The 24,475-nt window shown below is 44.5% G+C and overlaps 1 protein-coding gene across 1 annotated transcript; it reads left to right on the top strand.

Annotated features, from left to right (window-relative positions):
* Positions 1-643: 643 nt before the first annotated feature.
* slco2b1 (solute carrier organic anion transporter family, member 2B1) lies at positions 644-23,093 on the top strand. Its single transcript, XM_079566406.1, has 15 exons — positions 644-750; positions 6,857-6,931; positions 8,597-8,734; positions 8,909-9,071; positions 10,977-11,192; positions 13,675-13,773; positions 13,923-14,053; positions 16,619-16,700; positions 17,311-17,475; positions 19,298-19,484; positions 19,819-19,996; positions 20,436-20,668; positions 20,742-20,806; positions 21,054-21,174; positions 21,450-23,093. The coding sequence occupies exons 2-15, from the start codon at positions 6,899-6,901 to the stop codon at positions 21,577-21,579; spliced, it is 1,941 nt and encodes a 646-aa protein (XP_079422532.1). The 5' UTR covers positions 644-750; positions 6,857-6,898; the 3' UTR covers positions 21,580-23,093.
* The last annotated feature ends 1,382 nt before the right edge of the window (positions 23,094-24,475 follow it).

The raw sequence follows: 24,475 nt of genomic DNA, 5'->3' as shown, positions 1-24,475 counted from the left end.
GACTTTTCCGTCACTTTTTTTTTCCATTTTCCTGCTTGTGTGTCTTTTTTTTCTTCTTCTTTCGGTCTGTTCACATTTTCATTCTTGTTTCCGTCTCATTTTTGTTGCTATTTTGATTCTTTTCTTCAAGAAGCTTTGAGATTTGGGTAAAGTCAAACTAGAGAAAATGGTTGAGGTGGGGGTTAAGAGTTAAACTACATACTTATTTCTACATATTTCTAATAACACCTCTCCTCCATACCGGAGCACAGAACCACCAGCAGTCACCAGAGGGCGCTGTCTCTTCTCTGTGGAAAAGTGCTTTTACATCGCTGTGTAAGTTCCAAATGCAACAATGTAAACAAGAAACAAATCTAAAAGGACCATAAGCCTGAACACAATGGGCCCGGAGAGAACAGTGTTTTATTGTTTGTAATCAGACTGAACTTTGCTCCGTCATGAGAAGGATCGAACAGAAACGCAGCGGGAGCGCGCGCGGGGGGGACGGTCAGATCAGTCCTGGTTTAGTCCGCTCTAAGTGAAGTCACGACTGATCGATTTAGGACTATTTTAGGACAGATCTACTCAGTTTGTTTTCCAGCTGTTCTGCCTCCCTCCCTCCTCCCTCCTCCCTCCCCCCCCCGTTTCCTTCTCCCCGGGCGGACTCCTCCTGACACTGGCGCGCAGACACGATCCAACCAGGAGCTCACTGAAGTCCCTGCAAAACCCGGGACTAAACCAGGACTAAAGGAGGAGTGAAAGAGAGATAATGTAAGTGTCTGCAAGAACACACACAGCACTGACCCAGGACTAAACCAGGACTAAACCGGGACTAAACCAGGACTAAAGGAGGAGTGAAAGAGAGATAATGTAAGTGTCTGCAAGAACACACGCGCACACAACAGATGCAAGACTTTGAGAAATAAACCAGGACTGACCCAGGACTAAAGGAGCATACCTTGTGTGTGTCTGCAATAACACACACAGCACTGACCCAGGACTAAACCAGGACTAAACCAGGACTAAACCAGGACTGATCCAGGACTAAAGGAGGACTAAACCAGGACTAAACCAGGACTGATCCAGGACTAAAGGAAGACAAAGCCAGCACTGCTGCAATAGGAAACAAACAATGACAACATCTGGATTACTGCTACAACTGCTGATAATGCTAGAGATACTACTACTACACTGACAGCTACTGCTATTAGTGCTACTATAACTGTAGTGGTAGTGGTGGTAGTAGTATTAGTAGTAGTATTAGTATTAGTAGTATTAGTAGTAGTAGTATTAGTAGTAGCTCCTGTTGTGACTGTCCAGAGTAAACAAAGTAGTTGGAATGTGTGGAATTTGAAAGTGAGTTTTCACATCAGTCTCTGACTTTGACCTCGACCTCATGTTTCTGGTTGGTCTGATTTAAACGTGTTAAAGGAACAGGCCACCTGAGCTTAGACGAGTTGATGTGTACCTGTGCGTGCGCTCAGTCACGCAAAAAAGAGCAAAGATGTTGTTAGCATTTGGCCTCTCCGAGTATATTCCTATGGCTCCAAACGGGGTGAAGTTGGAAGCGCCCACGCTCTTCCACAGCACAAAGACCAGACGGTACAGATCAACTCGTCTAAACTCAGGTCAGAACAGATCACAGTGTGGAAGAACTGTGGCCTGTTCCTTTAAGCCCGTGTCAGCTTTAGATTCTCCTTCTGTCTCTCAATCCAAAATGAGCTGAATGTATGTTTTTTTTGCTGTGTTTACAACATAAACACAGCTTTACATCTGGACACATCTGTTTTTCTATTGCTCAAAATGCCCACAGGAGCGGCTCTCGGGCGGCTCTCAGGAGCGGCTCTCAGGAAACTGTTTGGACAAACTGATATGTGTGTTTGTACAATGTGGACACGCCACAGCCCGAGCTGCTGCTGCTGCTGCTGCTGCTCTCAGATCTGATTTACTGATTATGTTTCACAAAGAAAGGGAAATGTGGGGCAAAAGCATCTGGGAGATACAGGAGTGTGAACGAGGCGCTGGAGTCGTTCTCGGACTGGATTATGTGACTTTGCTGCAGCTTAGATTCACCGACCGGTCAGTGTGGAAATACCAAGTACACAACGCTGCTCTAAAATGAAGTACAAAGTAATAATCCCAAAAATGTACTGGAGTAAAGTACAAGTGCAAGTACTCTTACTTTCTAGCACTGGTGATGTGAGAGCGACGCTGCTTTTGAAACAAATCCAACAGAAAATCTCTAATTGTTTTCCCAGGATTCTGTTTGTTTGGGACGAGAAGGATCTTATGGAATCATTTCAACACCAGCCGCGCGCCTGTGTGTGTGTGTGTGTGTGTGTGTGTGTGCACGTGTGTGTGTGTGTGTGTGTGTGTGTGTGTGTGTGTGTGTGTGTGTGTGTGTGTGTGTGTGTGTGTGTGTGCACGTGTGTGTGTGCGCACGTGTGTGTGTGCGTGCGTACACGTGTGTGTGAAGCCGCCTCTTTAAACTGTGACACATCCCGTGTTCTCATTCCAAATATTCCTGGTCATGTGTTCTGTCTGTTTTGACTGAAGACTTTGTGACTTTGTGTGTGTGAAAAGCGCGACACAAATGAAGTTTTCTTCCTCATCACAGGGGCTTCACACGGAGAACCCACTTTGTACCATTTTAGCCAATATCTTCATGACCAGGGGTTGATTTCCCGGGCGTTTGCTCGTTTGTAAAACATCACTTAAGTGTCAGATTTGGGCTGTGCTGTAAATGCTACATTCAGTGCTACATGTCCACAAAAAGCTCTGTTCTATTTCCCAGCTTGCACTCGCTATTTGCTATTTAGCCTTTAGCCTTTAGCCTTTAGCCTTTAGCCTTGTTGTTAAATGACCCCTAAGACTTTTGCTGTTTAGATATGATGGAATAAAGCCACTGATGTTTTGATCACGTTTCTGAGGCAAAGAGAGCCCAACACTCAAGCGCTACAGCGGCACCTAGTGGTTTGGCTCGGGATCATTTCTCTCCTTCATTTTGACGGGCAGGGTTATAAAACATCCGTCATGAGCTATTTTTTATCCTTCAAGAATTAACCTCGCATTATAAACTTTTTTAAAGACATTTTCATAGACTATATAAGCTGCACACAGATGGGAAGGATGTTATTAGCCTTTAACCACATTTGCATCGTGGTTTTCTTCCCCGTGTTGTTGTTAGCACCCAGAACGTTAGCTAGCTAGCTAGGCAGTGATACAAGTGAAACAGTGAAGCTGCTTCACAACAGCAGAGCTATGTCTTTATTTTAATTATGGCTTGATTGTCAATCCTTCAAAATGACGGAGAATTTTCGGTTAATGTAACCTCTGGTGGGACCACTGACATATTTGAGACATGGACAGTGTTTCACTCACAGTGGGAGAAATAGTTGGTCCTTAATAAGATGTCCGAGGCTGTGCCCGATGTGAATGTAGAGAGAGAGTGAAGAGGAAACACTCCACGCCTCAGTCCCCCCAGCTCTCGGGGGAAGCACCGGTGTTTGTGCGGTGCTGTTAAAAACCTCTTACCCTCGCCTTAACCCAGCACATTTTCTCCAGTTCAGCTTTACCCAAATCTAAAAGCTTCTCAACTGGAGCTTACAGTCTATGGGCCACTGTGACTTCCCCAAACTGATCGTGTCTTTTTTTGTGGTGTTTTCGTAGTTCCTCATCGTGTTTTTGACGCCTAAATGTTGTGTTTTAGCCACTTTCTTCTGCCGTTATTGTTGCTTTTCTGGTGCATTTTCGTCTCTCTTTTGTTGTTTCCTTGTCACTTTTTAATCATGTTTTTGTCGCTTGTTTATTGTGTTTTATTTTGTTGAACATTCCTACATTCATACTCATGTTCCTTTTGCCGTTTTTTCCAAGAGGTTTTTAGATTTGGGTAAAGCCAAACTGGAGCAAATGTGGTGTAACACTTGCACTTTTACTTTCATCAACACTGGAAACAAAGCAGTGTTGGAAAGTGCGTCATCCTCATTTCTGCTCAGACGGGATATACAGGGTGCGTCTCTGCGCCAGGCCATTAATGACAGTAATAATGTGGTCCAGGATCCATTGGGATTATTGTTTTAATATTTCGGACACGCCCATGTGTCCGCGAGTTGGGCTGGGCAATTCATCCAAATGTAAATGAAATCACCATCTCCACTTCGGTCAGTCTCAATAATCCACATGGACTTAATCATCGACAGGTTTGCAGCAGGACCTAGTTTTGGAGTTTGGATGGAAGATTTCTGTTTAACCTCTTAACCCCCACCCGAACCAAGCAGTTCGGCTTTACCCAAATCTAAAAGCTTCTTACAGCCTATATGCCCGTGTATGCCTCATTTGAAAGCTAAGATCCACAAAAAAGAGAGTGTATCTTTTTATTCTTTACTGTGTCATGTTTTTGTTGCATTTTCGTTGCTTTTTTGTCCAGTTTTTTGTTTCATTATTCTTGACAGCCTTTTGTCCGGGGCAGTGCCTCATTTGAAAGCTAATTTCTAAAAATATGTAAAAGATCTGTGTGAGTAAAACACAGCTCACAGGAGGTGGAGACTTGTTAACAAAACTGGAGGAAGGTTTTTGTGTTTGTTTGAGCCGAGGTTTGTATAAAAGCATTGTCTTAAAGGGGGGGTGTTATGCAAAATCGACTTTTTCAAGCTTTCCATCATGTTATTCTGTCACTCCCTCATTAAAAACATGGCTGAAGTGTTGCGTATTTTTGAGTAATCTGTAAAAACTCTGATGGCGGCCATTTTAGGGATAGGTTTGCCTGAGTCCTCCTAGGAACGCCCCCACCTCCTGGAGACGCCTCCGAGCTTTCGTCACCAGCCGAGTAACCAACCACTGCTCCTCAGCAGAAGCCCCTCCCCACTGATGCCACAGACAGCGTGTGGAGGGGGCGTGTCGGAAAGGCTCAGAGGTTCTTAAAGAGACAGAGGCCTATTTCAAGACATTCACTACAGCCATTTTGAGAGAGACATTTTATACAAGGCAGTTATTCTAATTTACTGCATTTACAGACCAACAGAAGGATTGCTCATCATTGTAGTGTGATATAGACTGGTGCTATGTGACTGAAAAAAGCATAAAACCCCCTCTTTAAAGGATCTGTATCTGCTATTTTTTAGCCTGATAAACCACACCCGGTAAACAAGTGTCTGATCGGCGGCTCAGGCCGAACCAATCACGACCGTCACTGAGAAATGACGAGGTTGCGTCACTCGCTGCACCATTATGTTGTTGGTTCAGATATCTTTAACATTAGCCAAAACTAATCATGGATGATGCAGTCGAGGATATTGCCTCTCGTTCTCCGTGTGAGTTTATATTCACTTCATATTTTTTGAATTGGACACAGCTGTCGTCACGTCCGCTAATCGCTAGTTGGTTTATTTCACTGACAATCTGCGCGCGTTAGGCCCCGCCCCTTCAAACTGCGCCAATTGCTCCGTGACCAGATTAATTCCCTGTGTGGAATGGACAGGGAAGGAGGAGGAGCCAGGCAAGTTATTTTAGCCAACCCAAAGTAAAGTATAGGCATCTATGTGATATATTGTACCACTATGGAGTATTTTTTTTTGTGATAAATATAAGTAATTTCTGGAGGTATTTTTCAAACCCAGAAGACACTACGCTTGGATTCAGTTAACTCCGCCCCCTCTCTCCACTCATACAACTTTTGCAATAGTAGAAATATAAATACACAGCAAAAAGTGAAGTTACTTCACGATGCAGTTATAAGGAGTTGACATTTGCAACACAGCTTCATAAATGGCTAAATCACACACGCTAACACACACATGCTAACACACACGCTAACACACATGCTAGCACACACACGCTAACACGTGTTTGAATTGACTCACCACTCCATTGGGTGTTTACATTATAGGACTCGCGTTGGTTATAAAAGTGAATCCACTTTGATTCTGGCCAAACATCCATCAGAGACAGTCACAGAAAAACACTATTTTGGTGATAGTCGCTGAATCCAGGAAAGAAATTCCAACTTCTGGTGAGTGTCCTCTTCTTTAGGAAGGTTGAAAAAAGTCCTGCTCCTTTTCTCTGTGACATTATCGTTAGGTAAGAAAAAAGAACAGGCGTGTCCAGAGTAGGTTAGAAAGAGCTCCTTCTTTACAGCTTCCCCAGTGCAAACATGACTGTTTAGATGCTCAGTGGGTGCGTTTGTTTTGTCCGCAGGGGCAGGGCGGACCTGGAAGTGGAAAATTAAAATCAGGCCATAAGCATAGAATTAAGACATTACATTACAGACGTCGAGCACTTCCGTTCCGCTGTGACGACACAACTGAGCAACTCAGTCATTTTCCAGGAGAGCAGGATTCAGGGGGAGTGCTGAGAACTGTGGGGTGTTTTTTCAGAAGGAAATAGCATAACAACATAGCTAAAAGCTCAAAAAAGTCGATTTTGCATGATATAGGACCTTTAGGTTCATGAATCAGCTGCATGTGTTGTTCACTTTAATAATGAAATAATAAAATCCAATTGAAAATCGAGATGGATAAATATGAGAAAAACACATCGTGATTACAAGAGTTCCAAAAGAGCTGCTTTAGTTTTCACCGCAACATACAAACGCACTTGGTTCTTTTGGGACTCTTCCTTCACAAAATGAGATGATATTAGCTCTGCACATTGGATTATTGAACCTGTAGCTTTCTTCATGTCTTGTGGGTAGTATTTACCCTACTTTTCCAGCCTATATACAAATACACTACGGCTCATGAAACGTGACCGCGGTGTCAGACGATTAACCTTCCGTTTTATAACCGTGGTCACTTTAAAACCGCCGACCTGAGTCCAGTTGTTTTGTTTGAAATAGCAGTTTGACCGAAGTACAGGTCTTGACTTCTTCCCTCTTCCTCAGACGCCGAGTGGTGATGTCATAGAGACCCTGGTCCGATTCAAGATGGCCGCCCGGAGCCTCTTCAAGAATGTCAAGGTACAACTCTTCCCATGATTCCATCTGCTCCATCTCAACTGTTTGTCATTTACTCATTTATTGAAATGGTTGGCACGGTGGCACAGCGGTTAGCGCTCATGCTTCACAGCGAGAAGGTCCCGGGTTTGATTCCCACCTGGACGGGGCCTTTCTGTGTGGAGTTTGCATATTCTCCCCGTGTCGTGTAGTTTTCCTCCGGGTACTCCGGTTTTCCCCTACCACTAAAAACATGTACAATAGGCCAGGACGTTTGAGAGTGTGGGACAACGGCTGCAAATTAGGCCATGGGTACAGTCCGGTGTGGTGTGTTCAAATGTTTTATTTTACAAACCTATTCATTGAAAGATGTTTATTTTTACATTTCACTTTGATATTGTTTTAATTACTTATAGATATTTTTTCATAATTGTTGGAATCTGTTTGTGTTGAGATTTTTAGATATCTATATATCTATGTCTTTTTATACTTATAAATGATGATGATGATGATCGTCTCACCACAAAAACTCCAAAACAATCAGCCGATAGGAAGTGGGCCCAGGTTGCACCGCCCTCAGGTCATCTAGAGGGTCAAGCACGAGTAGAGGTGACCTGTGACAACGGCTTAATATGTGCTAAAAAACAACAACAACTATTTCTATATCGCCTTACAACAGCCAAAAGATGCACCAAGGCCCTTTTCGAAGTAAAAACAAGAATCACAAACATCAATAAAACAATAGAATAAAACATGTCCATAAAGAACCACAACAGTCGAGTTTGTGGCTTCGTAGTGAAAGCTCGTCCGAATAGATGTGTTTTCAACTGTGATTTAAAAAAAATCCGCAGCTTTGGCCTGTGGACGGCAAATGACCGGACTGCAAACCTTTAATAACTGAAGTTGGGAGTGATCCGCGAGGTGTGTTCAGGAGGGCAGAGTTCTGACTCGTTCCACATAGAGCGACCCGACCGTGCACGCCATGATCTACCTGCACGTATCGACTCTACACCGCAGACTTTCTGTTTCCACCACACACACATGCATCTATTGTGGGAGCCGCCCCCACGGAGGAACACGCTGTACAGATCGTCATTAAAAGTTTCAAGAGCCGCGATGAGAACAAATGTGGACAAATACTGCCCTCTGGTGGGACTTATGGAATCATTCAGAAGAGCCAAGCTGTATTAAAACAGAAAAGAAACCTCTACCGCTAACAGAAGCTAAATGCTAATATCCCCTATAACCCCTGAACAGTGGTATGAAATTGTGAAATATTAAATCCGTATGACCTGCGTTCCAAAAGTGAGGGCTGTCCACTCTCTCGTTGCCAATCAGAGCTCAGAGTCTGTTCACGTCACATCAGACACAGGTCAGCGCTTTGGCCACACCCAGAGGTCGGGCCCAAAACATATACCTGGTCGAGGTAGGCTGGGGCCAGACCATTGATGGACTTGCACATAAACCGCACCAGGAGCCAGTGGAGAGAGTGGAGGACTGGGGTGATAGATGAGCGTCTGGAGGTGTCAGAGAGGAGACATGCTGCTGTGCTTGGCACCAGCTGGGATAAGAATGGTTTGACCTTACTGAGGAGCTTTAGCTGGTAAAAATCACAACTGAACCTATCTGCTTGTCATAAATCATACTATTGTTAAAGATAACACCCAGGTTCCGCTCTCCCTGTGTCAGTTCTTCGTGCTGTGCCACAGTGCGCTGCAGCTCTCTCAGCTCCTGGTCTCTGGATACATGAAGAGCTCCATCTCCACCATCGAGAGGCGCTACGGGCTCTCCAGCCAACGGGCCGGTCTGCTGGCCGCGTTCAACGAGGTAAACTATGACGGGACCAGGACTGAACCAGGACTGAACCAGGACTGAACCAGGACTAAACCAGGACTGAACCAGGACTGAACCAGGACTGAACCAAGACTAAACCGGGACTAAACCAGGACCGAACCAGAACTAGCCCAGGACTGAATCAGGACTAACCCAGTACTGTTGCAGGTGGGCAACACGGTGCTGATCGTCTTCGTGAGTTTTCTGGGCAGTCGAGTCCACAGGCCGCGGTTCATCGCTGGAGGAGCTGTTTTAGCCGCTATGGCCTCGCTTCTGATGACCGTCCCACACTTTATCTACGGACCGTACGAGTACACAGACCGGGCCAGTGGTGAGTACAAATACTGCTGCAGCTACTCCTAATCCTACTACTGCTACTACTTCTGTTGTTACTTCTGCAGTTTGGGGCTGATCCCAACAATGGCCCTGGGTCACAAAACGTGGCTTCTATAGAGGCAGAATTTCTGCCTGTTGCAAATGCAGTCCCTTTTAAATTCACCTTTTTTAACATTTCATCATAGAACTACCACTGTCTTGTTGTAAAACTATAATGCTTAACACAAGCTTTATCCATAAAACTTACAATTGGAAAGGTGTAATACACCTTGAACTTTTGCACATTTTGTCACGTTTACAACCATAAACATAAAGATGATATTTTGATTTTTTTTTACTGAACGTTCACACACAAGTAACAGACAACTGTGAAGTGAAAGCGAAATGATACATGATTCTGTTATTTTTCAAAAAATAGAAAAGTGAAAAGTGGGGTGTGCATAAGTATTCATACAGCATGAATGAATACTTTGTGGGACCCCTTTTGCTGCAATAACAGCACAAGTCTTTTGAGGTCTGACTCTACAAGATTTGCACATGTAGAGACTGACATTTTAGCCCATTCCTCTTTACAAAACAACTCCAGCTCTGTCACATTAGAAGGAGAGCGTTTGTGAACAGCAGTTTTCAGTTTATTCCACCGATTTTCAATAGGATTTAGGTCAGGACTTTGACTGGGCCATTCTAACACATTAATATGTTTTTATTGAACCATTCCATTGAAGATTTATCTTTGTGTTTAGGGTCATTGTCCTGCTGAAGGTGAATCTCCGCCCCAGCCTCAGTTCTCTTGCTGACTCCAGCAGGTTTTCCTCCATATGTCCCTGTATTTGGCTCCATCCATATTCCCAACTATTCTTACAGTCTCCCCAGTCCCCACTGAGGAAAAGCAGCCCCACAGCATGATGCTCCCCCCCGTATATTTGACACTGGGGATGGTGCACTCAGGACCATGAGCAGTGTTAGGTTTGCTCCATACATAACGTTTTGCATTTGGGCCAAAAAGTTGCATTTTTGTCTCATCTGACCAAACCACATGGAGCTGTGTCCTCCATATGACTTCTAGCAAACTTCAAACAGGATTTTTTATGGCCTCCTTTCAATAATGGCTTTCTTCTTGCCACTCGTTCATGAAGGCCAGATTTGTGTAGATACGACTTATAGTTGTCCCATGTACAGATTCCCCCAACTCAGCGGCAGGACTTCACAGCTCCTCCACAGTGATCTTGGGGCACTTGGTTGTATTTCTTACCAGTGCTCTCCTTGTTTGATCTAATATTTTAGGTGGACGGCCGTTACTTGGTAAGTTGGCAGTGGTGCTTTACTCTTTCCATTTCTGAATGATGGATTGAACAGTGCTCTGGGAGATGTTTAAATCTTGGGAAATCTTTGTGTAACTTAACGCTCCTTTAAACTTCTCCACAGCTTTATCCCTGACCTCTCTGGTGCTCCTTGACCTTCATGATGTTGTTTAGTGACCAATACACTCCGACCACAGCTCTGAGGGCCTAAAAGAACAGCTGTAATTATACTGAGAGTAGATTACGCACAGGTGGCCTCTATTTAATGGTTAGGCCAAGGTGTGAACATTCTGCCGTCATTAGGAATGTTATAAAGGTAATTTAATGCACTCAGAAAATGCTGTATGAATACTTATGCAAGCCCCACTTTTCACTTTTCTACTTTTTGAAAAATAACGGAATCATGTATCATTTAGCTTTCACTTCACAGTTGTCTGTTACTTGTGTGAGAACGTTCAGTAAGAAATTCAAAATAAAATCTTTATGTTTATGGTTGTAAACATGACAAAATGTGCAAAAGTTCAAGGTGTATTAGTACTTTCAAAAGGCACTGTCATTGCACTAAGTTCTTGTCCACTGATTCTGTGTTGTTTCCTCAGTGCCCGGTAACAGCACCGGCCTCTGTCAATCAGATCGCACCGTATCCTCATCCAATCAGAGCTGTGGGGAGCACGAGGCGAGCGGCCACCAGGGGGCATACCCACTGCTGCTACTGGGTCAATTACTGCTGGGAATCGGAGCGGTGCCCATTCAACCTTTTGGTATCTCCTACATCGACGACTTTTCCAGCAAACGCAACTCCCCCCTCTACCTCGGTAATACCCACACTCACCCTCTACCTGGGTAATACCCGCACTCACCCTCTACCTGGGTAATACCCACACTCATCCTCTACCTGGGTAATACCCGCACTCACCCTCTACCTGGGTACTACCCACACTCACCCTCTACCTGGGTAATACCCACACTCACCCTCTACCTGGGTAATACTCACCCTCTACCTGGGTAATACCCACACTCACCCTCTACCTGGGTAATACCCACACTCACCCTCTACCTGGGTAATACTCACCCTCTACCTGGGTAATACCCACACTCCTCTACCTGGGTAATATCCACACTCCTCTACCCTGATTTTCAGTTGCTCCCAGTTTCCTGTGCCAGGTCTTTCTTTCACTTTGGGCTAGTGTGTCATTATAAAGCAGGTATATCAGAGACAGAGTGACGTTTGAATTGTTTGTGTGAAAGGCGTCTCCTGCGAGCACATTCACAGCTGAGATCAGCGGCTCTGTGTCTTGTTGAGATGTTTCCTCATAGGCCCGACTTCTACAGTTGTTTAAGGGCACACTCACACTTGTCCATCCGAACCGCGCCCAAGCGCTGGTTGAACAGTGAAACAGCCGAAACGCCAGTCCCTGTCCTCTGTCAGCGGCTCCACTAAAGCACACGGGAGAACCAAACGAAAGCCAACTGTACCGTCAGGCGCAGCTCATGGACCCGCGGTGTCTTTCTGCGCTTCATTCTGGCTTTTCCCGAGATAAATAAGACAAGGAGCGCCGCGTAACGTGAACAGATTCAGCATTTGACAATAAAGCACATGGCTCGTGTTTACATTACGACAAACAGAGACAAGTCAGAGACACTGTCCGGAGGCAGACAGGGATGATGATGGATCTACCTCTTTATTTGGATTATATGGATGTATGGACAGCACATGTACAGCAGCAGATGCGAGTGAGGCAGGGAGCTGAGAGGTGAGATTCATGTGACTGTGACTGATATATGTAGCCTATCGTAGTAGTTACAGCATGAGTTTGATGTCTTATGAGTGCAGTTTGGGATGTAATTCTAGGAGTTTGTTTTGTCAGCGCCATGCCACGCCCCCTTTTAGCCGACTAGTCGTTGGCCAGAGCAAGTTTTTGGTCATTATACAGAGAGATCGTGGACCCAGTGACTGACATTAATGATCATTTTTGTAATTCATGCGTTTTCTTTTTAGATACGACTTGTGAAAGTGTAAAGCTGTTAACAGGAAAAACCGGGTCTGGTGACATCATCACATTCTAGAACCTGCAACCCACCAACAGATGACGGGGGGACATGTTTTAAACCAGGGTCAGCCTGAGGAGATGCACAGCTCCATCACTGACGTCAGACTGATCTGATCTGTCGAGAGATGGATGGTTTTCACAGTTTACTTTGGCGGGAGTTGAGCCGACGTGTGCGGACATGTTTGAGTGACGGGAAAAACGGAAAAACCGACACCGAGAGAAGACACATGCACTTTTGGGGCTGTGGTTGTTTTAAATATCAGGTGGAAACCGTAAATGTAACCCCAAACTTTAAAAACACTCACTACTGAGTCCTGACCTCCCATGACCTCGTGCACACAGACCACAGGCCTAAAGCTCGCTCAGGGTTCAAACTAAAATAGATGTAGTATTTAGAACAAACTACTATAGTATATATCAATGTACTGCCGGGCAAGAAGACACAAAAGAAGTTTCTAAATGTATTTCTCAAAATAAATCTCAGCATAAACAGATGATGACATTCTGCATTACATTTAACACAAATACTTCCACTTTATTCAAACTCAACACCTGCTCATTAGAACCGGTGTACAATGGAAACAGACGGCTTGTCGAGTTGCACTACTTCATGTGCAGAACTATCGAGTCATTTTACATTCAGCCATCGGGTTCCGCTTTTTCAGCAAATAACACGATTTCATAAATTTTACTGTCGAATCGGGCAGTCTATTCTACATGTAATTAGTAAATGACGTAACAATTAGCCTTTAAAAACCTGTCGGTTGAAAATATAGGCTTTAAAAACAAAAAAAGTACAAGTTTTGTCAATATCATGAAGCATGACCGTTTAAATGTAATAAAAGAAAGAGTCGTCTGCTAGTTACGAAATATTTAGCAAGACAAAGTTTACCAGCGGTTAATAAATCGTTTTTAATGAGAAACAAAGACATGAACATGGTTCTCGGTCTCTAGTTAAAACGAACTCTGAATCGGATCATTGGCTTTGTGAACGCGACTGAGCCAGAGAGCCTAACAAGAACAGGAGGCGAAAAGAACTTGTGCGACTGCTACGACCGAAACAAACGAGTGACGCGACGACTGAAGATGAAAAGAACGCATTTACAAACCCTCTAGCATCACAACAGACAGAGTCAATACGAAATTTCACTGTGAAAATGTGTTCATATTTACTTGGTGGTGGCCTTGTTGAGAGCTCGGAGTAGCACGGCTGCTCCTCCACTAATGGTTCTGTTCTGCTCCTCAGGAATCCTCCTCGCAGTCACTTCCATCGGACCCGCCTTCGGATTCATGACCAGTGCCCTCACACTGCGGATCTTTGTGGACTTCAACACCGTGGACTCAGGTCTGGACTAAACCAGGACAGAACCACCAGGACTAAACCAGGACTAAACCAGGACTAAACCAGGACTAAACCAGGACTAAACCAGGACTAAACCAGGACTAAACCGGACTGAACTCGGCCTAAACCCTGTCTAACCCGCTCCCTCTCAGACCAGGTGTCCTTGGAGCCGGGGGACCTCCGGTGGGTCGGGGCCTGGTGGCTGGGTTTCCTGGGGGCCTCGTGTTTGCTGCTGCTGACGGCGGTGCCCATCATGTTCTTCCCCAAAGAGCTCCCCCAAGAGGTCAGTCTCGACACCGTCTCTGGGGTGAACTGTGTCGGGTTCATGTTGGAGAATCTCATTCGATCATCTCAGAGTTAATATTCCAGAGGCAAAGACACGGAAACTGCACAAATGTTAAAAAAAAAAGCATAAATGATCCACTTGTACATATATGTATCATATCGGGACAAAAGTGAAAAGTGACCCTTTAAGTTGTGAAATGTGCCTATAAACGCCCTCCTGTGAAGAATAGGAAAGCTAGGAATGAGTTTGGACCACAACTAATGTTTGTAATCAAAATATTAGGTATAGAGCCTTTAAAGAGTGTATTGTGCAAACTCCTCTTTTTAGAGCCTTTTTACCAACGTTACAATAACAAAAACAGAGCAGGAGCTGTGTTTCGAGCTGCTAGCGCCTCTTTAAGTAATCTTTGGATCTTCTGCAGTCTCCTCTCCGTCTTTTGCTAAACTTAAGCCTCTCATCGGGAGGTTAAAACAGTCGCCGTAGCTTTACTGCAGCCACACGAGCCGAACAACGTGTTATTTCTGTTTTCTTTTACGTGTTATTGAAACAGCTGCACAGTAAAGGGGAGCAAGAGGAGGTGGAGTATGAGGGACTTATGTTAGCTCGGTGGAGGATCAGGATAGGAAGCAGATGAACAAAGTGTAAGAGAGCGATAGAGATGTTTCAGCTGATTACCACACACTTCCAACATTCAGAAACCCGCCTTTGACAAACACACGGCTTATGCGAGTCTGCTGTGGTGAGCTTCTCCCGCTCCAAGTTACACACGTCAATAAGGATTTTGTAGAAGAACAAACAGGAGTGAAGGATGGTCTGCGTTCACTGCAGGGGGAGTGAGAGGAGGGGGGAGAACCGGAGTTGGCAAAGTTCCTCACAGTTAAGGCGATATAAACTTCCCCGTTCCAGGAGAAAAGCGTCTCCTGCCGGTGGGAAAAGTAGGCGTGATTTTGCACAAAGACACTGAACACATCTGGAATTGATCAGAATGTGCGTCTTTGTAACGGTATTGGTTTCTTGGTGGTAGGCCATAAGTGATGTGACCGCTCACTCTGTGATGTCACAAAGGGGTGCTCCTCTGTCCTCTGTGTCCAGACATTGTTTTCCGATGTAACAATAGTGTGTTTGGAGCTGTAAAAGACTCAGTCTGTGCCTGAGTTGCAGCTGGAGCTTCCTGTTAAAGTGAAAGTTGGCTTGAATCCAGATGTGTTGTGTAAAAAGCTTTGGACCTGGTCCTGGACTAACACATGTCCTGACTTGATCATCTCTCTACATAACATTAGGACTACATCATGACAAAACAGGGACAACCAGGAATAAGACGCCTGGAGCCGTTTGCCTGGGACAGGTTCTCTACAGTGGTTTCTCAGATTCGTGGTCCTCACGACCCCCACAGGGCACATATAGTCTCTGCATGTGAGTGACTGTCACTCCGAGTACGGTCCCGGAGGTCGTGGTCCTTCCTCTCTCGATAGTTTCCAAATAAGGAATAGCGACGTCTTGCACAACTCAACGAATAGTTGAAGAGAACATCACACAGTCAGACACTGATGTGGAGTTTTATCTTAGAGCTAACGGCTAAAGAAACACACGTTTCCTCCTGCTGATCGTGACAAAAGAGTATCGTCCCAGCCCCAGTAAAAAGGATTTATTAGGGCTGGGACAAAATATCATTTTGCAACATATCGCAATACTCCTTTGGGTATCACTTTATTTTACAGCACCTAACTACATTTAGTACAATGTAATGTTCTGTAACAATCTGTAATAACTTTTACTTATGGGTTAGATACACAATGGAATAACTTGTATTAGTACTTCGTAGGTACATAAAGTATTAGGACACGAGACCCTCAGGGTTAGGGCTTAAGGTTAGAATTAGAACTATGTCTTATTACATTATGTACCTACAAACTACAAATACATATTACTCCATTGTGTATCTAACTCATAGGTACAAGTTATTACACATTGTTACAGAGCACAGTACATTGTACTAAATTTAATGAGGTACAATGTATCAAGGGTACTGTATAAGTGTTGCCCTTCTTGGTTGTGATACGTGTATCGCATCGGAAACTATCACAATACTTTTGATACTCAGTTATAGAAAAAACATATACAAATGTTTTTGACTTAAATACCTGAGAACTAAACTTCTTATTTGTATCTTATTTGTGTAGCGCTTTTCAAATGGCACAAGTCACACCCAAAGTGCTTCACACATGAAAGGGGGGGGGGGTTTATTCACTCCATGCTGCTGGTGGTAAGTTACATTTGTAGCCACAAGACGGTCCCGCCGACCCCCCCGTGAGGAGGCTACGGTCGAGACTAAAAATCATGATCTCTCGTATAAGATAAAATATTGTAATTATTGTTTGAAGATATGCAAATGTACAATTGCGAGTTAAATGGCAAAAAAAAACAATAATTTTATAATAATAAAAATAGAAATACCTTGAATATACTTGATGTCTCAAAAGGACATGAAGTTTTTTATGTACTTTTGTGGTTTATTCAGTCCAGGTTCAGTCCTGGTTTAGACCTTGTGTGTTCTTGTTTCAGGATGGGACGGAGGTGGAGGCGGTGGACGACTGGAAACGGCGCCAGAGCTGCCCTGAGACGACTCTGCTCGGGTTCATCCGCAGTAAGTCCTTATGAACTAAACACATGACTACAGTATGTGACCGCAGCAGGATCCGGAAACATCCATCAAGTCATGACTCAGGAACTCCAATCAGAACAGTGAGAGTGAGGAAATGTACGGGCCAAAAATGCAGGCGCCAAAAAAGTAAGGCATAAGCGACCCGTAGGTAACAGCGGATACAAGTGTGTACTACTCAGATTATATATTATACATTTACTTATATTTTCTGCTGATTTTTGTCTCTCAAACGAGCGTCCTCTGAAGCACCGACTAACATGAATGCTGTGAATACATCAGCCCTATGCCTCTAATAAAGCGCCCCCTGCTGTCACAGTTCAACACTGACACATTACATTTTAGAAGCTTCATATACTTGATTATAGACGTTTGGAAAAGCCACCTCCACTCAGAACGCCTGATCTGAAGGTGACGACGTTCTAGTTGAGCTATATCTATATCGACTGTGTAGATGGGCAAGTCCAAGTGATGAATCCTTCAGGAGGTGGAAGTCTCTTTACTTACCGCAAGCTCCACTTTCAACCATCATTTCTCTGAGTTCAACCACAGATTCCACACTAAATCTGTAAGTGACGCTTGTCGTGCTCCTCAGGTTTCCCGCGGACCGCCCTGCGGACCCTGAGGACCTCGGTGTACCTCGCCGTGGTCCTGGCTCAGGTCTGCCTGGCCGCGGTGCTGTCGGGACTCGCCACCTTCATGCCCAAGTTCATGGAGCGCCAGTTCAACCAGACCACGGCCTTCTCCAACATGATGATCGGTCAGCACTAAACCAATGCCACTGTGGGGGGAATATTCATCCAGGGCGGGGCTAAATCAAATGCTACTGTTACCATAGAAACGGCACAAATAGTATAAAGGCTCATTCATACCTCACAAGATGCAAGAAGTTGTTGCAAAGAAAGGCTTCTGTTTGTGTGTGTGGTTCTAGTTTGTAAAATTGGGCAAGATAGTGTTATTGTGTGTGCTCAGCTTTACCTAAACCTGTTGGTTACACCCAGCTCTGTGGGCAGGGCATAGCACACAGAGAGCTTAAAGAGACTAGGGCTGCTTCCGAAACGGTCACATTGCTAAGAGCTCTTACGCCAAACCGGATGTGCGTCAGCATCCGCCATGGCAAGTTGCCTCCGAATTGGTAAGTCAGTTAGGAAGTGGTTAGGAAAAGGAGCCTTGATGCTAACTATCATGGCCACTTTAGCATAAGGACCTCCGATGCTAACTATCATGGCCACTTTAGCATAGGGACCTCCGATGCTAACTATCATAGCCACTTTAGCATAGGGACCTCCGATGCTAACTATCATAGCCACTTTAGCATAGGGACCTCTGATGCTAACTAACCAGTGATTAGGAGCTATGTGCCATCCCACAAGCCACTGGGCCAAATCCCCCCACCCCCCTCGCCCCCACCCTCGAGTGATTCATGCGCAACCACTGTTGATTGACAGGTGCACATTTAATAATAAAAATAATAATAATTAAAAATTAAGATTCTGCACAAGCCAAACTTTATAAAAGTGATAAATCCACGTTGTCGTCCCCACAGCTCAGTCACATGTCAGTGTTAAAGAGGAAACTCAGGAAACAGATTAAATGCTTTTGTTTCATTTAGTAGAAACTTAAGCCACATGGATCATTTGCTGCTGTAGCTTTATGAAACAGCTGCTGAAATAAAATAACACTAAAGGGAAATGTTTGGATCATTTGGATTTATTTTTCTCGTTAAATGTCTTTGTTTGGACACTATGTTGTTGTTGGACACTAGGGGGCGACATGCACTTTTGTTTGGCCTGCACTCCACCAATAACTTTAAAGAAGAAGAAAAACAGCTGTTGGTGATGTCACTTCCCTTTCCCCTGTTTAAGGACGGACGTATTGTTCAAAATGCTGCTGAAGCTCTAGTTCCCAAACTGCACAGATCTAACAGTCGACCCATGAAAGGTTAAGGAGTTAGTTGCTAGTGTTAGTGCTTAGAGGATACAATTTGATGGTTTCGGATTGAGCCAAGGTGCAAGTTGATCATTTTATGCTCACTACTGCCACCTCAGGTCTTACACGTAACTGCAGTCTCAATATTAACTCATTGACTGCCCGCCATTTTCAAATCAGAGAGCTCCCCACTGCCAGAGGCTTTTCAGGATTTTGACAGTTTTTTCAAGACCCACAGATAATTTAGGTCTATGTCAACACGAAACCCACCAAAAGAAAGATTAGACTCTGTACTCTGTGCCTTAGACTTTGTACCTCTTTCCATTCTTTAGTTATGGTCTGTAGAAAATAGGTGAAATCACCCAAAATGCTGTTTTCTGACCAAAAAGCTGAGAAAATGAAAGAGCAATGCTAGTGACTCAATAAAATAACTTGTAGTTCTTTTACTGAGTCACTAGGTGGCAGCATTAGGCAGCACAACTAAGATTTTGACACCAGACGTGCTCAAGGCTTTTCTGCAGCTCTTCCCATTAAACAACCTAATTGACGTCTATAGACGTCATTGGCAGTCAACGTCTTAAGCTTCAGACCCGAAGTAACTCTTATCAATGTTATTAACTTGGCGCTGCCGTGCGTCTGCGTGTGTCCTGCAGGGGGCGTGGCGCTGCCCTTCTCCATCCTGGGCATCGTTCTGGGCGGAGTGGTGATGCGGCGGCGTGCCCTGGCTGTGATTGGCGCCGGGCGGATGTGCTTCGTGTCCGTGTCCCTGTGCGTCCTGACTGCGGTGCCGCTGCTGCTCATCGGCTGCTCCACCCAGAAGGTGCACGGAGTCTACCCACGGTAAACCGGACCTCTGTACTCTGACGCTAGTTCAAAAGCAAATGCTTCATAATCCACGATGGACCGAGAGCTGCAGTTTGAGGTGTCCAGACTTTTGCTCTTTCCTTTTGTACTTTTATGTTAAAGATTGGAAGAAGCCTGTTTTTTTCTGTCATGGGAGTGTCTCATGTGTGACTTCATAGCTTTTGAAAATCATTTCCTTTTCCCATTGCTTCAACTTTCACACCCCACTGTAATCCAAAACCCGTGGACAGTTTTATTGATGCAGAAAGGCTCATGAAGACCACAGGTGCTTCTGACTGAGGAAATAACCGTCATCTCTTTCTCTGTGCAGACCAGAGCCACTTCTGAACCCGCTCTCCGGCCCAGTCTCTGGTCCGCCCTGTGGGTCATGCCTGTGTCCTGAGGACTCCTTTAACCCGGTGTGTGGTTCTGATGGAGTGGAGTTCAGGTCGCCGTGTCACGCTGGCTGCACCAGCGAGGAACTCCACCCCCAGAGCGGCCGCACCACGGTGAGTCTGACCCCCTGTGTCCTCCCTTTATCCACCAGAGTTTAGAATCGAGCCAACAATGCAACCTATGAACCCAAACCCGACTGACCAGGGACACAAATAAACAAATGAAATTTGTGATAGGATGTGAATGTTACATGTCGAAGGGAAAGTCCAACCTCTCACCTATTCAGAGCAGATTCTTAGTCTCAGTGGGACTTTCCTGGTTAAATAAAGGTCATATAGGAATAAATACATTTAAATATGAACAGGATTGCCCAAACTCATGTTAAAGTTTAAAGTGGCCCACAAAGACATATATAAGACGTCATTTGTTCCAAAGGCAATCTCCACTTTGAACGGTCACAAATAATAGTCCTGTTGTTCATCATTGTTATGTTGGGTTCAGTTTCCCTGACCCCTCCTTCCCTCATGACTCTTGTTTCTTGTGTGTTTTTAGAACTATACAAACTGTGACTGCATCTCTCCGCACGCCCTGCCCACCACCGGGCTGAGCCCTGAATCTAGCCCCAGTTTCAGCCCGGATTTGAGTTTTGGTCCTGAGGGCTGGGCGTTTCCAGGGACCTGTGGGAGTCCGTGCTCACACCTCTTCATCCTATTCATGTTTTTTGTAGCTCTGACGTGTTTCATCGCCTCCTTCTGCCACACGCCCTCCTACATCATCATCCTGAGGTCCTACGACTACTACTACTACTACTACTACTACTACTGGCACATCGGATCTAATGCTGTTGTGTTGTTTCAGGTCGGTGCCAGTGGAGGATAAGTCGTTCGCTGTGGGCCTTCAGTACATGTTCTTCAGAGTCCTGGGTCAGTAGCAAGTCAGAGGAGGCACAGACCGGGGCCTGTCGGACATTGGTGCCTAACAGTGAATGCCATCATCCCATTCTAGGACGATGTCCTAATCAGGGGACATGCTACCTTATAGGAGACAGATAGTTTTGTGGAGAAATCACCAAAATGAGAAGAGAGAGATATAAGCCATAGTTACCTCAGATTTCGAATGTTGTGATGGGCAGGTACGGTGTGTGTTTGACGTGACTGTGGTTTGTTGCAGCGTTCATGCCGGGCCCGGTGCTGTACGGCAGAGTCATCGACACCACCTGCCTGCTCTGGGGCAGGAAGTGCCAACGCAACACTTCCTGTCTCTACTACGACCTGGACCTCTTCAGACACAGGTACTGTCTGGTCCAAGACTACACCAGGACTGAACCAGGACTAATAGAGCGCTTAACTAGGTCTTAACCATGACAAAACCAGGACTAATCCAGCGCTTAACTAGGTCTTAACCATGACAAAACCAGGACTGAACCGGGAGTAAACCAAGAATAAACCGGGACCAAAACCAGGACCAGAACTAGGACTAAATCAGGGATTAATTTGGGCTAAACCGGGGATAAACCAGGACTAAGACGGGACTAAACCAGGACTGACCCGGTGTGTTGTGCTGCAGGTTCCTGGGTCTACAGCTGGTCTTCTTCTGCAGCGGCTGGTTCTGTTTCCTGGTGTTGATTTTGCTTCAGAAACGAGGCCAGAAACAAGAGGCCAAACCCAGATACGAGCTGACCCACACTGAGGCCTAACACACTTCCTCTGCAGGGACGGCTCATGAGGCCGCTTTCAAAATGTGAAGGACAGTTTCAAATCATGTTCCCTCTATGATGCAACAAAGAGATCAGACCAGGGTGAAGACGATTACTCCAAACTGCATGACTGAAGGGAAATATTACTCCAGGTCGGTTTTAAACGAGGGAATGTTATACAAACTCCCAAAAGTTGCTTTCGTTAGATATGTCTCCTCCACAAGGCCCTGGCCCAAACCCGGACTAAAGACATATGTGAACTTTGTATGATGTTATGTGCTATGTGATCCAAGATGGCCGCTGCTGATCAACTGTGGACTTATGCTGAATCTGTGCCGAATGAGTGAATTGTAGAACATTTACATAACAATTAACTGTGGAACATTTATGAATATAGAGGTTTTTCAATCGACCAAAAGCCCCGCCCCAAAACAGTCATCGTCCAATCATACCTCACAGCGACCGTTGCTACCAGACACTCTCCAGCTCTCCTGCCAAAGTAGAAAGTAGAGAAGCGTGACCTGCTTTTCTCATTTCTTGCCGAAAAAAGGACTCTCAGGATTCTCCAGGACCTTTTTTTTTCAGGGTTTCTGGTGGGATTTCACTGCTGATGGTTCTGTCTCCATGGTTACGTACAGTGCTTAATTTGATCCCCACCTTTCAGTTTTTCAGGGTAAAGGATCCGGGAACTATTTAGGAGGATCCAGCAAATATTTGATCTGATATAATGGTGTTTAATGAGAGTGTTCCGGCAACTGTTTTGGCCTGTTCCCCGAATCCATCACATCAGACCAAAAGTCTCTCTAGAAAACCTACCAGAAACCCTATAAAAGCTTGGTCCCGGAGCGTCATAGAAGCCACCTAGATGGAAAGTAGTGGCGCCAAGCTAACCACCTATACAGCCACTGCCCACTGGGTCACTGAAAGGTCAAATACACACTAACGTCAACCTTTTTTCCCATAAAGCAAGAATGCTTATATTTGATCAATGCCGGACTGACAGAGCCAGAGCAGGCCTAGTCCACATGACCGACTGTCTGCTGCATTTAAGGAGCCCTGGGGAGTTTTTCTGATTTCACATAAGGCCGGTGCTTTAGCCTCGATAGTTTGTAGAGTCCCCTTTGTTGCACAGTTTTAATATATTCCTCCGCTGCACATAGCAGCCCATTTAGCCTAACCTGGAGGAGATCGCGCCAGTATTGCACCAAAAAGACTCACTAACTGACTTAATGACATGTTAAACCCCACTTCTCGATGGGGCGGAGCTTTTGCGTTGTGTTAAAGGTCCTATACCTGATCTGTTTTCTATAACCAACACTGAAAGAGGAAGCCAGTGGAGTAATATTTTCCAAACTACCTTTCCCAACACGCTTGTACTGTGATGTCCTGACTCTTTACAAGGTTGGGTTTGTTGGAAAGTTTCAGGGTCTCACTTCCACAGAAATGCTGGACAACTCGCCGGGAACGTCATGAAATTGATAAAAATGCTTTTTAATTAGAAGCAAAAATCTGACTTTACAATATACTAAAGGAGGACTAAACAAATTTCATTCCACTGCTAGACAAACTCAGGTATAGGGCCTTCTTTATATTACTACACTAATCCTATTTTATCAACAATGTGATAGAAATCTGTGGTAAAACTTTCTGATGAAGACTTTCTGATTCAGAAAAAGGTGAGATGCCTTTTGAACAAAATACTGATGAGTGTTTGTGCTTTTCATGAGCCTGACTTTACAATACATATTTGATCATTTTCTACAGTGTATGTCTGCTTTTGTGGTAAATGTAATGTTTTGTGCAAAAACGATTCAATCAAAATAATTATGGCTATTCTGCCATTGATGTTTTGTATTAAAATTCTGTCTAAAAAAAGTCCTGTTCTCCTTTGGATCATTCTTCTTCTGCCCTCCGAGACACTGAGGGGGATAAAGTTGTTTCTTTCTCCCAGTGTTGAGGTTTAGGTCCAGCAGAACATGAGCTTCACCTACGATCAAATAAACACAACAATCCCTTTTTACCAAGCGCATTTCCTCCAGTTCAGCTTTACCCAAATCACATTTCAATCTATTTTTTTAAGCATTTTTTGTCATGTTTTCTTCTCTTTATTTTATTGCTTTTTATGTAGCTTGTTTTGTCGTGTTTTTGTTTTTTCATCGCTTCTTTTCATTGATTTTTTATGCTTTTTCTCATGTTTTCGTTGGATTTTTGTCACTTTTTTGTGGCATTTTTTTTTGCGTTTTTGTTCTCGTCACGTTTTTGTCACTCTTTTGTAGCTTTTATGTCGCCTTTTCATCACAGTTATGTTTGTGTCTCTTTTGCTGCGTGTTTAGCACTGTTTCGGGTGCATCACTGAGCGGCGGTGACGTGGATCAATGAATGAATGAGTGGAAGTGATCTGTAAAAGTGGGCCCTTGAGCAGCAGGACAAAGCCATTTCCCGTCTGTGGTTTTTGGGGGTTAAAGGTTTGCGGGTTTTCTTCCCTCAGACTTCCTGCCAAAGTGCGCCTTCGGGCAAAATTAAAAATACTGAACTCTTGAGTCGACACATGCGCCTCTCGCTTCCTCAAACTCCTCCAGACTGTCCAGAAGCACTGCAGGTCAGAGGACGAGGAGAGAGACCGGACTAGACCTGGTTCAGTCCTTGCTTTAGTCCAGGTTTAGACTATACAAACATATGACTCCTTTGAGTTTGATGGAAAAACATTCAGTTCATTTATCATAATTGTATCAATAAAACTATGTTCTCTTGCTTTGTTTGTTGCTTTTTTTTTTTTTCATCATTTGGTTTGAAACGGGACGAGGCTCTGTTGAAGTTAAAGGTCACAGAGTCACGTCACAAGAGCAGCTATTTAAGCATACGACTACGAAAGAAAACATTCCCAATTCTGTGTCTG

This window comes from Gobius niger (assembly GCF_951799975.1).
Source record: "Gobius niger genome assembly, chromosome: 11".
In the NCBI taxonomy this organism is placed as follows: Eukaryota; Metazoa; Chordata; class Actinopteri; order Gobiiformes; family Gobiidae; genus Gobius; species Gobius niger.
Note: the sequence above shows the minus strand (reverse complement) of the source record. Positions and strands in the feature narration are given on the sequence as shown.